Here is a 15,554-nt window from a genome sequence, read left to right as displayed (position 1 = left end):
CATACATTTATCCAAACTCACAGAATGTACAACCATCAGGAGTGAGCCATGAGGTAAACTATGGCCCTTAGGTGATTATGATATATCAAGGTAGCTTCACTTATTGTAACAAATGTAATACTGTGGTGAGGCATGTTGCTGGGGTTGGCTGTATGTATGTGGGGTCCAAGGAGTGTAGGGGAACTCTGTATTTTTCTCTGTGAATCTAAAAATTCTCTAAAAATAAAGTCCATTTTAAAAAATCTAAACATAAAAAAATAAGACAATGAGCTTTATCAGCCTACATCAGTGAAATTTTAAAAGATTTTTAAACTAAAGTATAAAGTGATATGTTATTTGAAACTCAAAGGGTACATTAATATTCATACCTGAGATGGTCTTAAATTCGAGTGGCAATATTTAATGTCCAAGAGGGAGGAGAGCTGGCAGTCGGAAAGTGCTAAAACATTCCTTAAAAAATCTGATTGTGCTTTGATAAACACTCTGTAACTCATGACCATGAGAGTAAGTCTTTGTTTCTAGTCCCTGAATTTGGGTAAACCTTTTCCAGAAAAGACAAGTAAATGCAATCTGTAGTTGAAATAAACTGCATTTTGACATCAGTATAATGTTGAACATGCTCTTAATGAGAAAACAGAGACATAGAAATTCTGGGGTAGGGCATATGGAAGCACTGGCAGATAGACAGGTAGTGGCTGAAGAGTAAATGGAGATTTAAAATGAAATAAAAAGGAACAATGTTTTAAACCACTAAGAGGACACAACTGTCACACCAGGCCAGGCCAAGAAATGACTGAAGACTCCCCTATAGAAAAATGAGGAAATCTAAAGTTTTGTAACATGATTGTGCTGGCTGAAAAAAACAAGGGTACAAGTGCCAAGAAGGAAACTTTTTCATTTCCAAAGTGTTCAGGGAGGTGGTAAATTAAACAAGACAACAAACATTTATTTGAGAGATACTTTCTGGTTAGAAAATTCTACAATGGAATGAATCTGAATACAGTGTTTAGGCTGCTAATACAATTAATACAAGACAAATAAAAGGTATGTTACATTGTAAATTAGAGAAAATGTTTTTCTTTGATACTAATCAAAAACAAAAATTTAAATTAATAAAAAGATGTGAAAAAATTTATGCTTACTTTAAAAAGCAGACAATGCTTTCTTTAACAAAGCCATGCTGAAGTGTATTAAACAATCACTATTTAGTTGAGTTGGTATTCTAAGAGTGTTTGGGCATCTGTTCCCTCAATAATCACTATACCCGAATCCATGACCCCCACCCCCAGGTGTCTAGAGTACTCGTCTGCCTGAGATCGCCCCAAATACATGAAGAACTTCAGAGGCTCTGAGGGACAGGGAAGAATTATAACAGGGGGTTCTGATCCAAAGGACTTGCAATCTAGTTGAGAAGATGGAACTAATATGCACAATAAGGAACAAGAAAAAGATGGAGTTAATGAAATGTTACCTTGAATGGTATTGATTAAAATCTTATAGGACTGCAAAAGTGAGAGATCGATGAAGGCTAGATTAATTGGGGATGGTTTGGGGAAAAGCTACCTTGCCTTAGTCCTGAAAATAGGAGCAATACTTAGGTAGGTAGGGCCAGGGGAAGCAGGGAATCACATGTGTAATTTTCAGCATGAAATAAACCAATAAAAAAAGTATAATGAGAGTATGGCTATTAATAAACCTTTACAGGACTAATAGCTTTTGGTGACAGCTGGAATCCTTGTCATTTCTTGGCTTACAGATGCATCACTCCAATCTCTGCCTCTGTTTTCATATGGCATTGTTCTCCCTATGTGTCTTCAAATCATCCTTTCTCTGTGCATATATGTCCACATTCTTTTCTTCTTATAGGGACACCAGTCATAGTGAAGTAGAAGTCCATCCTACTCCGGTGATTCATTTTAACTAATTACATCTGCAACCACCTATTTCCAAATAAGGTTACATCCTGAGGCACTAGGGGTTAGAACTTCAACATATACCTTGGGAGATATAATTAAACCCATAAAAGGCCTAATTATCTCTCCTTATAAAATAAAGATTTGGGAACAGATATAGTAAATCTTAACCATTTTTTTTAGGTTACATATTCCTTTGAGACGATGATGAGATGATGAATTGTATATCCTTGGCCCAGGGAAATGCACACCTACACAATATATTGCACAGTATCAGGAAGATCACGGGCATTTCAAAGCCCTCTATTGAACTCTTAGGAGGTATGGATCCGAAGTAAGGAATGCCAACATTGAAGGAAGACTCTTTAGGTTTTACAAAGTGCATCATTCTTTGAGCTACAAACATACCACCTACAGCTGCAAAAGAACATCTACAGAGCCCAAGGTCACCACCACCCTGGCTGCCCCAGCAGGGCTTCATGAGTCAGAATCGAGCAAGATGGAATAAAAACTTGACACCAATGTTCCAGGTGAAATGTTGAGGCTGGCAAGTTGTCCACCTTCCTCTTGTTCTTGGTCCTGGCTTAAAATGTAAGCTCATTTAATTAGCACTGCCCTCCCATGTGTTCTACTCAATCCTGTTCTGTGTCTGCTTCCTGCTACTCCCCACCCTCTCAATCTTTTTCTCTAAAGAACATGCCTTTCCCTCCCAGACTAACCTTCCTTCCTTGAGTCATTGCTGCCCTGGCAACCTCCAGTGGTGGAGTGGGGCACCACCTTGCTCCCTGATTCTATTTCTAAACCATTGCTTCCTATCTTTCCATAAAAACACCTTTCCTCTGAAGTCCATGCCACACATGTATACCTCCATCAAGCCTCTACGTAATTGTTAGCTATGCGCTATGATGGCTGACAGGTAGTAGGCACTCCATAAACACTGGCTGAATGGTTAATTCTTTGAGTAAATGATTGATTGAATAAAAGCTGTTTTCTTGGTCACTCTTCTGCATTTATGTGAGACTTTTGTTGCTTCACTCACTATGCTTCTTTCTACATCTTTTCCTATCATGATACTAGGTCAGTGATGGCGAACCTATGACACGCGTGTAAGAGGTGATATGCGAACTCATGTTTTGGTTAATTTCTTTGTTAAATGGCATTTAAATATATAAAATAGATATTAAAAATATAAGTCTTTGTTTTACTATGGTTGCAAATATCAAAAAATTTCTATATGTGACACGGCACCAGAGTTAAGTTAGGGTTTTTCAAAATGCTGTCACGCCGAGCTCAAAAGGTTCACCATCACTGTACTAGGTGAACTAGGACAACTCATTCATTGTCCATCGAGGACCAAACAAGAATCCCAGTCCCCTCACAATCTCTTGATCTCCTCAGTGATACTTTCTCCTTTAATAACTTCAACCATTCTGCTCATACCCAGAACTGCTCCATATCCTCTTGTTTGACCATGACCTCTGATTTTAGCTCTCATACCAACCTCTAATCCCTTGATACTCTTGATTTCCCCATAGTCTTTTCCTGGCCATGTTTCCCTCCCTAAACAGCCTAAATTACTCTCTTAAAATGCAATCAGAACCTTCCTCTCTCTTTCCTCCCTTCAGATCTACCTAATTCATTTGGATGTGGCCTTTACTGGAAGCCTGAATTATGATATCCCGCTTTTGAATCTTGCCTGGAGTGCTGAGCATAGCTGAGAAGAAACATAACCTGAGTCCTGGTGCTACTGCCCACTGTTTTTCTCTGTAGGGTCTTTGACAGCTAGACCAGGCTTGTCCTAGTTCTTGATCAGCCATCTCTCCCACACTTCCCAGTCATTCCTCTCAAACCCTACACTACTCTGCCTCATTCATTGTGGACAACCTGCTTCTTCTTTTATCAGACACTAGACACCTGGTGCACGAATTTGTGCAACAGTGGGGTTCCTCAGCCTGCCCTGCAGGATCGGGCTGAAACAGGCTCTCTGACATCCCCCGAGGGGTCCTGGATTGCGAGAGGGCACAGATCAGGACGAGGGACCCCCCCAGTGCACAATCAGGGCTGGGGAGGGACGTAGGAGGTTGGTCAGCGGGGAGGCACCCTGGGAGGGCTCCAGGGCATGCTTGGCCCATCTCGCTCAGCCCCAATAGGCTGGACCCCAGCAGCAAGCTAACCTACTGGTTGGAGCATCTGCCCCCTGGTGGTCAGTGCAGGTCATAGTGAGCGGCTGAGTGGCCTTAGCATATCATTAGCATATTATGCTTCGATTGATTGAATGGCCGGCCAGTCGACCGGACACTTAGCATATTAGGCTTCTATTATATAGGATGGACTTCCTCCACTTCCCATCTTCTCCATCTGTAAAGTGGGCTATTTCTGAAACCTGCCTAGTGCTTCCTTCCAGGATTAGCACCTGTTTTTTATTCCTGTTCTATAGCCAGTCTTCCATAGGGCTCCTGACCTCAACCACAGCACTGGGTATGTTAGTCTGAAATTGATTATATCAGTCTTTCCTATGAACTGGGAAGCTTTTTAAGGACAGAGGCAGTGCTCTTTAAATACATAATAGTCACTCTATTTTAGAAGATGTCATGCACTGCTATGGATTTAACCAAGCAAATAAAAAGAAGTTGAACTAAACACTGAAATGAATAAACAACTTCATTACCCCTGTATTTTTCCACATGTGCCCATATGTTTTATAACATCATCAGTGGAGGGATTAAAAAATGTAGAAGAGCTTCAGCTGCCAAAAATTTGCCTGTTTCATGAAATTAGTTTTAAAATGTAGATCTTAGCATAGGAGACAGGATAATTAAATTAAAAATATAGTTGTGATATGTCAAATTTAAGAAAAGAGCAAATAATTAAGATCACAGAAAACCAGTAAACATTTTAATAGTTCTTTACTATAAAAAATTTGTGAAAATACAGGGTGGGGCAAAGTAGGTTTAGAGTTCGTGAAATACAAAGTTTATTCTTGTATTAATATTTATTTATTATTATATTATTTTCCATATGAACAACTATAAACCTATGTTTAAATAAAAGAAGTTTCTCATTCCTTTGTTTTTTTTAAGTACTTACATTAAAAAAAGGCAAACAACTTTAAAATGGGCGACAGTATTGAATATCCAAAAACCTAGTATCCATCAAATCTACCAAACATCTTTCTCTACTTTCCAGATGTTTCCTTTATGATTTCCATGTTCTTATATGATTAGCTCTGACTCAGAAAAAAAAGGAGCTTTTCACTTTGTCTGTCAAAACCCAAAGTGTTTGACCTTCAAGGCACACACACACACACACACACACAAACCCCCCACAATTTTTAGATAAAAATGTGGTTCTCCTGTCATTTATTCCTCAAGTAATTTTGGGGGAATTAAAAAAGTATAATCTAAAATTTTAAAGAATATTATTAGTGTTACCAGAGGCGTAACAAGAGCATCTGGCACAAATGGTATTCAATGAATAAATAAAAGAGAACCACATAGCAATTTAACAGTCAAGATTATGAATGGCTCGAAACAGTTTATATTCTTCTGACAGAGTCCTACTCTTATGACAGTTTTTTATTTCCTACTTAATCATCACTTTGTGCAATCTTTCCTAATTATATTTTGGCTTACAAATCTTATTTAGTGAACTGTGATTATTTTTCTGAGAAGGAAAATAATTTGAGGTATTTTGAAATTTAAAACAAGCTCTGATAGTTTCTTCAAGTGAAGATCATCTGACTATTCAAAAGGGATGCACTGTTTTTCCAACTAGGGCAGGCACCTTTGGGTAGATCTGATGAGATGAAATATAACTACCACTTGGCACTCTACTGAGAAACACATTTGGCTAAAATATAACTGAGAAGTTAAAGTATTTTTAAATGTAATGTTTATTTTTTATTGGCAAGTTGTTGATACTATAAAAAAAACCCTCTACTTTCTTGATAAATATCCTTGAATACTACCTACCTGTCAGAAGGTGGAGCTCTAAACATAGCTAAAATACTGGCTTTTTTATATGTGCATTTCACAAATGTGAGTACTAGTGAGGAGATTAAAGCAGGAGTAAAGTCTTCAGAAAAAGGGTTCTGAAAGAATGCTCCAATTCTCTCAGGAAAAATCACCCACATCTCCCAATATGTACATAGTTAACTCACACAAAAAATTTTAGTATGTTCCTTTGAAACTTTAATATATTGCCTATGATAAAATCTAGGTATGGTAATTCAGAATAAAAGGTAAAGTATATTTAAAAGGGAAAACATATTTAAATTCAGGATCACCTACTTGAATGTAGGCAAGGTCATTAATACTTACAAGCATCTCGGATGTAGAGTAACATGGCTATGAAGATGTAATCCACTAAGCCCAGGCCGAGGCCATCAGCGAACAAGGCATCCCAGAGCACCAGAAGGTCCTGTAGGGGGAACTCTCGCCCAAACAGCAGCCGTACCCACCGCCTAGAGAAAACAAAACCAAAATTCAGAAAGCAGTACATTTGACAGTAATATAAAGAGGAGCCATTTTTTCCTACAACTTTGAAGAAATTATAATCTTTAACTAATCACTTTAAGCAAATATATATCAAGAATATAATGAAGTAAAATCCAAGTTTTACGTTTTCAAATGAATTTTGTAATTTTATAACTAGGCGACAGTCATTAAACTTTATTCCTGTATGTATAAAACAAAAGTACAACATTTGAAAAGGGTAGAAATCTTTCCTATTTAATACAAATCACATAAAAAAGGCAAAGAAAAAATTAAACGTGTAGTGGTCTGATAAATACCTCATTTGTAAGGTTATGAGTTAAACATTACATTTTTCCAAAATTTCACGCTCACTACTATTTTTTTTGTTAGACTTTTGCACATGGGTAGATGACAAATTACTATAGCCAAGCAGAAAATTTCATTGTCACATTTCACTCATTTTAAAAATATTCATTTAAAAATAAAATGTGGGGGAAAAGAGCAGATATCTATGTTTTTTGTCAAGCACAGACAGTTATTTCAAACGAAACAACGTGATACTTAATTTTTAACTTTAGAAGAGATATGACTTATCAGTGAGGCTATCTTTCCAGGCATGGTTTTCAAAACACAGTTACCTCTATGGCCAGGAAAATGGATATCTATGCATAAGCAGCCAATAAGAATACTGAACAAGGTCTGTGTATAATTATATATCATAAACAGTCACGCTTCAGACTGTCAATAAATGCTACCTAAGCTCTTTATATCTAATTCTTATAATAAAAATAATTTATTTTGATATGTTTGTATCAATTTACTTCTAATTTTACATAACATGGCTACAATTTTCTTACACAGCCTTTCTTTAGGAAGCTCATCTAGAATTCTATGTGATTCTGGTATATAGCAAAGAATGAGAAATCCCAAATTTCTGGTACCACCAAATAGTACAGAATAGAGAAAATTGTTTAAAAATCAACTAATATATGTTACAATTTTGCAGAACTTGAAACCAAATATAACCATCTGTGGGGTTAAAGTGAGGCCAAAAAAATTCAAATACTTTCTTCAGGAATAATTACATTTAAGAAGGAATCATAGCTATGACAATACAGTGTACAATCACACATATGTATAAATTTATGAGGAACCATATGATCAAACACTTAAGTTATTTTATTTATACAGTTAAATTAATCAACAGAATAATTAAATTATATTTTCAACTACATCTTAAATTATGTTACTCAATTTTTCAGGGAAAAAATTTAATGTCTAATAACATTTATCTTTTTTAATATGTTATAGGCTGTTTAAAATTTTTATCTACCTTTCAATTCTTATTCCACTGCTAATTTGAGAAATAAAATATACTTTTTTATCTAATGTGTTTGCATTTATGCAGTTTAGAGAAAAAACGTTATTTCTCTACACATTTCTAATTCTTTTAAATTACAAATGCTAATGTTTACTGTTTTAAGAAGTATACAAATATCTCTAAGCTAAATAGGTACTCTTCTTAATTACAACAAATTAACTGGTCTTGCAAAAAGCATCAGGGGAACTAGGAGAATGGACAAAGCAAAAAGTAGCTGGACTGAATTATTTGGGGCACCTGTTTAACCAGTTAACTGCCACGATATTTTGAATTTAATTTAAAAAGTCCGCCACTTGCGTCTATAGATGCTTATGGCGTACAAATGGCTAAAGGATCTTCAAACTAATAACCCTATCTGCATTATTAAATGACTAAACACTTTGAATGTGGCTATTCAAAGTTATTCAACTGAGACAACTGGAAGAAAAAATAATCAGCATAAAACACTGGTGAGGATCTGATGTAATCATGGGGAGTATAGTTGATGACGCTCTATTGTATAACTGAAATTTGCTAAGAGAGTAGCAAATGTTCTCACAAAAAAGAACCAAAACAAAAAACACACAACCAAATAAATAAATGAGGTCATGGATGTCTTATTAATTAGATGGGAGGAATCCTCTCAATGTACACTTTAAATATCTTACAGTTTTATTTAACATTTATGATACAATAAAGCTGAAAAATATAAGTAAATAAAGAATTGTCTTGGTTCAATGAACAGGCAATTTTGGCTGTTTCAAAATTTAAAATTCTGATATTTAAATGATTCCTTCTGGTTCAAATCTAGATGTTAGTATAAAATTCAAACATCAGACCAGTAAAATAGTACCATGCCCTGAACTTGCCCCTTTCATTCTTGAAGGGTATTTCAATGCTTTCCTTATTTGAATAAACCCATTTAGAATCTACCACTGCTGTTCCTTGAAAGGCAATGCTTTTGCTTAGCTTTCTTATGTGTAAGGGGACATTTTTCTTTATTTTCCCTACTTTCTCTTATTGAAACCAAAATCACTTTTTTAAAAATATATTTTATTGATTTTTCACAGAGAGGAAGGGAGAGAGATAGAGAGTTAGAAACATCGATGAGAGAGAAACATCGATCAGCCGCCTCCTGCACATCCCCTACTGGGGATGTGCCTGCAAACCACGGTACATGCCCTTGACCGGAATCGAACCCGGGACCTTTCAGTCCGCAGGCTGACGCTCTATCCACTGAGCCAAACCGGTTTTGGCCAAAATCACTTTTGAAAAAGTTGACGTCATACTATCATAGACGTCATACTATCATTTAGCAAACAAACAAAAAATGGAGGAAATTAAAACACACCACAGGTGAGAATGCAATGCTATCTTTTCTCCCCTTTCTCAAAGCTCAAACTCTTCCCATTTTCTTGTGGACAACCACACCTTTAGTTTCATCATATACAGTATAAGGAAAAAAAAGTAGCCTATTTTAAATAAATAATTGATATGCCTATTGTTTCTATAACAAAATGTCAGTATATTGCTCCGACTTCTCTTGCAACCTTTCTGCTGGTTAGGGTTGTGTCAGGTTAGCCTCAAAAACGACCCCCCCACCCCCTCTGCCAGATAATACTAGCAGCAATCTCTACTGCAGCTTTGTCAGGAGGGGAACTGAAAACACCTACAATCTACATTAAATAAAACACATCTTCCAAACTACACAGAATGTAAGTCCTCCGTACTTTTATGTTTAATGTGTACTCTATGCGGTGCTGCTTTATAAATGTTTCACATTGCTTTATTTTTGAAGTTTCACTTTGCCAAGTACACTGCTAAATAATTCCAGGGTAAGGACCAAATTCTGTGTGTGTGTGTGTGTGTGTGTGTGTGTGTGTGTGTGTGAGAGAGAGAGAGAGAGAGAGAGAGAAAAGAGATCCACAATCTATTATAATAAAAGCATAATATGCTAATTAGACCAGTCAGCCAAATGACCTTCTGGACGTCCTTCCAGATGACCTTCCAGACAAAGCCACAGTGGTGGGGGCCAAGGCAGAGGCAGTTAGGGACGATGAGGCAGGCAGGCGAGCAGTTAGGGGCAATCAGGCAGGCAGGCAGGCAGAGTGGTTAGCAGTGATAAGGCAGGCAGGCAGAGTGGTTAGGGGCGATGAGGCAGGCAGGCAGAGTAGTTAGGGTGATCAGGCAGGCAGGCAGGCGAGCGGTTAGGAGCCAGTGGTCCCGGATTGTGAGAGGGTGCAGGCTGGGGCTGAGGGACCCCCCCCCCCCCCCAACCCAGTGCACAAATTTTGTGCACCGAGCCTCTAGTGCTCTTTGTAAAGAACTCTGTACGTTTTGCTAAGTGCTCTATGTATTTACTAAGGTCTTGTTAAATTCACTGTAAAGCCAGCTGTCATGCTGCCGAGAAGCAGCGGTGTAGTTCAATTGGAAACACGCATTGATCTTGTTAGTGGTGGCATAACAATAATTCAGTGAGTGCAAAAAGATCCAGAAACACATAAGAAAAAATATTTATTATTTGATACCTAGCATTTTCTTTTATACAAGACTGTTTGTAAGTTGTACAGATAAGTATATTAAATTAATGCAAAATACAGTTCCTTCTATTTTATATGCAATTTTAGAAAAATTAAGGATAAATTCTCAAAATATTTAAAAAGTATCATATGACTAATGGAATGCTTTGGGACCAACAATGACCTTATTAGTAATTTAATCATTTTTGTCCCAACTGGATTTAGTTCATACATATATTTGCCACACACAAAATTCCTTGTGCTATTTTGGGCTTTCTTCATTGAGCTTAAAAAGCCAAGGAAAAATTCAGTTCTTTATGGAATGAATTACCAATAGAAATTATTTCAGCAAGCTTTTCTATTCTTAGAAAGGAAAACTTACTCTATGAAATTAGGTCTTATAAGGAAGCTGTTCCTAAAATTAACATGTTTTTATTGAATTTAAAAATATTTAGCAAGAGTTTAAGTTACACTTAAGGGTAGCATTAAACCTTTTTCCTTTTAAGATAGATTCCATTTAATTGCTTGATACTATTATCTTGCTTTATGTATGTTGCACCTACAGACTGCAATGCTTATTAACGTATACATCTTATCACCTGTGAAAATACAATAATTCATAATTTACCGGATCTACTTAGTAATTAAAATGTATACAAACTGAGGTATTAAATCTAATTATGAACCACTCAAAGACAGGACAAAATCCATGTTTGCACTTATATCACTATTCTCAATGTTAAACTTCTGTGTAATTAAGCTGCTGTCCCCAGGGGATCAGTAGGCTCCTAGTGATATTAGTGCTTGGTGAATGACCCATGGAAACTTCAAGAGAAATCCTTTTTTTTTAAATTTTAAATGAAGAATGTATGAAGATGACCAATTTGACTGAGGTTTAAATAAACATAGCCTTAATCCAACATGGCTGTAGTAGGATTACACCTGCAGAAAAAAAACTATATACTAGATCTTCATGTCCTTTTTCTTTTCTTTTAATGAGCCTTTAATAAATCTATATATTGCCACCTTAGGATAAACAAGTAAAGTTGTAAAGGTGTATTTAATTTAATTTAACAAGCAGTGTGAGACACCTTAAGTAACCTGTGATCATGAAATGATAACACTGGATAAGCATATTGGGATACAAAAGAACAATGTTGGATTTTTGCTTAATTACATTAATTTTTCTGTTGCTTTCTGTTCACTTATATTTTTTAATGGAATCTATTGGGGTGACATTGGTTCACAAAACCATACAGGTTTCAAATGTACAACTGAACAAAACATCATCTGCATCATGCGCCCATTTCCCCAAGCAAAGTCTTTTTCCTTCCTCATTTCCCCTGACATTGCCCACCTCCACCAGCCTCCAATCCGCTTTCCCTGTGGGTATCACCACACTGTTCACACTGTTGTCTGTGTCTAAGTAATATATGCTTTTTTGCTTAATCCTTTCACCTTCTTTCATCCAGTTCTATCTCTCCCTTCCCCTCTGACAGCTTTCAGTCTGTTCCATGTAACCATGCCTCTGTTTCTATTTTGTTCATAAGCTTATTTTGTTCATTATATTCCACATATAGGTTAGGTCATATAAGGTTTGTTTTTCTCCGACTGGCTTACTTCACTTAGCATAATAATCCCTAAGTCCATCCATATCCATGCTGTTACCAAAGGTAAGATTTCATTTTTATGGCTATATAGTATTCCATTGTGTAAATGTGCCTCAGCTTTTTTATCCACTAATCTACTGATGGGCACTTGGGCTGTTTCCAGATCTTGGCTGTTGTAAATAATGCTGCAATGAACACAAAAGTGCATATATTCTTTCAAAATAATGTTTCGGGTTCCTTCAAATATATTCCCAGAAGTGGGATCATTGGTTCATAAGGCAGCTCCATTTTTAATTTTTGAGGAAACTCCATATTTTTTTCCACAGTGGCTGCACCAGTCTGTATTAACCTTGAAAAGCTAACAATTTTTAAATAACCTATACCTGGTAGAGAATAAACACAGGATCCAAATTCCGTATTAGTACCAGAGAAAATCAAAAGCAAATCTAGGTTTTCATCTCTCTGGTTGCCATCTTCTTAATTGAGTTTACACTTTTCTTATTTTGGTTTCCTTTGTATTCAGTTCTTTCAAAATTAATTTACCCCGAGTTTTCCTTTATATCAACTCCATGAAAACAGTCTTAAAACTAGAACTACATGTTGAAGTATTATAATTAGGGTGGCATTCCCATCTTTAATTCTAACTTCTTGGAGTGACACTATTCAAACTTTTCTGTTGACTTCTGAAGTCTTTCATATTTATCCCTAGCTGGTTTGGCTCAGTGGCTAGAGTATCTGCCTGTGGACTGAAGGGTCCCGGGTTCAATTCCTGTCAAGGGCACATGACCAAGTTGCGGGCTTGATCCCCAGAAGGGGCGAACAGGAGGAAGCCAACCAATGATTCTCTTCCTTTCCCTTCCTCTCTGAAATCAGTTAAAATATATAATAAAGTCTTTCATATTTCCACGCACACACAAAAAATATATGAAAGCCAAAACAAGTGATTTTTTTTCTAACTTCACATTTCTTCTTCTTCTAAAGGCTCTATAAAACACATTGAAAAATGTTTAGCTTGCTTACTAATTTTTTTTCCAAATGTAGTCAATTGTTTCAATTCCCACCTCTTAAAAATATTTGGGATCTGCATGCATTACAGAAAGATTTGAATACTTCAACCCTATCAAAATCTGCTTCAAAACAGAAGGAACTGAAACTTCAAATTAGTTATTATTTTTAAAGAACTCAAATTTGCTTTCTATGTTCTTATAACCCCTGGGATGAACCAACTTGAATTTGGCTTTCTGGAAACACATGTTAAACCTAATTTAACCTCCACAGGATATGTACATAAACTGTTAAAAGATCTGTTTGTTTTTTTTACTTTGGGGGAAAATCTATATTCCTTTCAGAGGGCAGTACATAGCCCTTTATTAAGGAAGGTTTCTTATTCCAAAAATAAGTTCCTAATAATTATCACCCATTCCTACTGTAATTTATTCTCTTTGGCAAGTGTTTGAAGGTTGGTTTTGTGTATGTGTGTGTGTGTGTGTTTTTTCATCAGAACACTAAAATATGCCCTTTGCAAAAAACAGTCTGAATGGAAAGCAAAGCCTTATGCATCTATGTTTTACCAGAGGTATAAGATGCTCATGAGAATGTTGAGCACAGATGACGGTCATGTTTTGAGGCTATAAAATGATTGAGCATTTTCACAAACACACATATACATACACACACACACACACACACACCTTTTAGATGTATGCCTGCTATGTAGATTAGAAGCATGAGATTTCAAGGACTAAGTAATACCAGGATATGCGATTTACCAACAAATTCAAATAAAGCTAGGGAAAGATGGTAACACTTCAGTACCGATTTAGTTGCATGGACAGGATGTGCTCTCTCTGAGAATCCCATTTTATATTCCAACCGGGTACAGCTGGAATCTTAGCCCTGAGTTGAGAGGTCAATGGAGGAAAAAGTTCCTATGAAGTAATCTCTCTACCCTGTCACTTACTTGGGCTCCACTATTTGGAAGTCACTGTTGACTATGAAAAAGAACATGAAAAAGTGATGTGCAGCTGGTGGTCATGTTGGGAAAATTAATTTTAGGCTCTGTGAATACTAGTTTTTATTCGTAATACAGACAATTTTTACTCCTAGAAAGTCTGTACATAGGCTTTGTTCTGTCATTTTACCTTCAGGAAAAGAAATTATGATCAAATCAGTTTTCAGAGAATTGCTAAAAACAATTATTCCTATCTTTCCCTAATCTGAAACTCATTAAAAAACAAAACAAAATTCAAATACCAATGGGATCTTAACCTTAATGAATAACAATTCTAAACTTCCTCTGCATTGACCTCCTAATACATTTATATACACTGTTGGGAGAGCTGAGAAATATCAGAATCCATGTGATCTGGATGGAGGTAAGACCACAAATGTGTAGGTAGGCTAGTCCATGTTGTCACCAAGAGTCAGAGTGAACCATCCCTCGAAGGCAGCAGCAAAGCCTGATTCCCTTGGACCTCTTACCACTTTCCTATAGCTGCAAACACCCTCTGGGGCTGGTTTTCACTCTCTGTCTTTCGTTCTCTTTCCCCATCCCACAGGCACCTGGACCCCTCCTGGCTCCTCAGAGGCTAGCATGAGTGCTCCACTCAGGCCTGATGTTGGGAGGTTCACATCTATTACTGTCACTGCTCCCCAATTACACTTTTCAGAGAAAAAGGCACTTATAAATAAATCCCAGCCAAAGGCTTAGTTCCTGAGAGTTTGGTTTCTCTCCCTTCTCCAGCAGGTCACAAGCTCTTTGGGATTTGGTGTGACATAGAGAGCAAAGGGTTAACAAATGTTTATTAAATTAATATGAATCCTCCTCCCCAGGTCAGCTCTTCTGAGTCTTCTTGATCTTGAGCCTGCATCCTTGACCTCTCCCAGGTTTCCTAGCTGTTCATCAGACATTTCCCTGGGCTCCTCTCAGGATTCCTTGGACACACGCACTAAGTTATAAGTGATCATGCCTGTGTAGGAATGGATCAAGGCCTCCTTAGCCCTCTTTCGATGATATTTACGTGGGGCTTGATAATCTGCATTTTGAACTAGTTCCCTGGAGTTGCTGTTCTGTGAACCACAGTATGAGAATCACTATATAGGAAATTTTGGTTTCACTCCATATCTCCTCAGCTTATCCTCAGTGTGGGTCTTCACATCAGCTTATTCAATACTAGAGGCCCGGTGCACGAATTCATGCATGGGTGGGGTCCCTTGGCCTGACCGGCGATCGAGGCCTATCAGGGGGCTGGCCGGCCGGGGGGGGGGGGGGGGGAGGGGCGGGCGAGGGAGGTTGGCCTGCCGACCCCCCTGATTGGGGCCCTGGGGGAGGGACCACAGGAGGTTGGCCGGTGCAGGCGGGGGGGGGGGGGGGGGGCAGTGGGAGGTTGGCTGGCTGGGGGAAGGGGCTGTAGGAGGTTGGCTGTGGGATCACGCTGACCACCAGGGGGCAGCTCCTGCATTGAGTGTCTGCCCCTTGGTGGTCTGTGTGTATCATAGCGACTGGTCAACTGGTCGTTCGATCATAATGGTGGTTTAGGTTTTTATATATATAGATAACTGGTCACTTGATCAATGGCCACTAAACATTTAATGACTGGGACACATAGCACACATAGCCAAGACTCTCTTAATATTCTATCTCTGTTAATTTCTACATGCCCCTCCAGTCCCCTGGT

General features: G+C 37.6%; 1 protein-coding gene across 1 annotated transcript in view; it reads right to left on the bottom strand.

Moving 5' to 3' along the window:
- TBC1D5 (TBC1 domain family member 5) overlaps nucleotides 1–15,554 on the bottom strand; it is a 421,112-nt gene that overhangs the window by 101,026 nt on the left and 304,532 nt on the right. Inside the window, exon 15 of the mRNA XM_070433344.1 lies at nucleotides 6,233–6,375. Coding sequence (XP_070289445.1) covers nucleotides 6,233–6,375 — 143 coding nt within the window. The remainder of the gene's footprint in view (nucleotides 1–6,232; nucleotides 6,376–15,554) is intronic.

Source organism: Myotis yumanensis, unplaced genomic scaffold (assembly GCF_028538775.1).
Source record: "Myotis yumanensis isolate MYYU_CA2020_CCGP unplaced genomic scaffold, mMyoYum1.0.hap1 SCAF_14, whole genome shotgun sequence".
In the NCBI taxonomy this organism is placed as follows: Eukaryota; Metazoa; Chordata; class Mammalia; order Chiroptera; family Vespertilionidae; genus Myotis; species Myotis yumanensis.
This window is presented reverse-complemented; position numbering and strand designations above follow the sequence as displayed.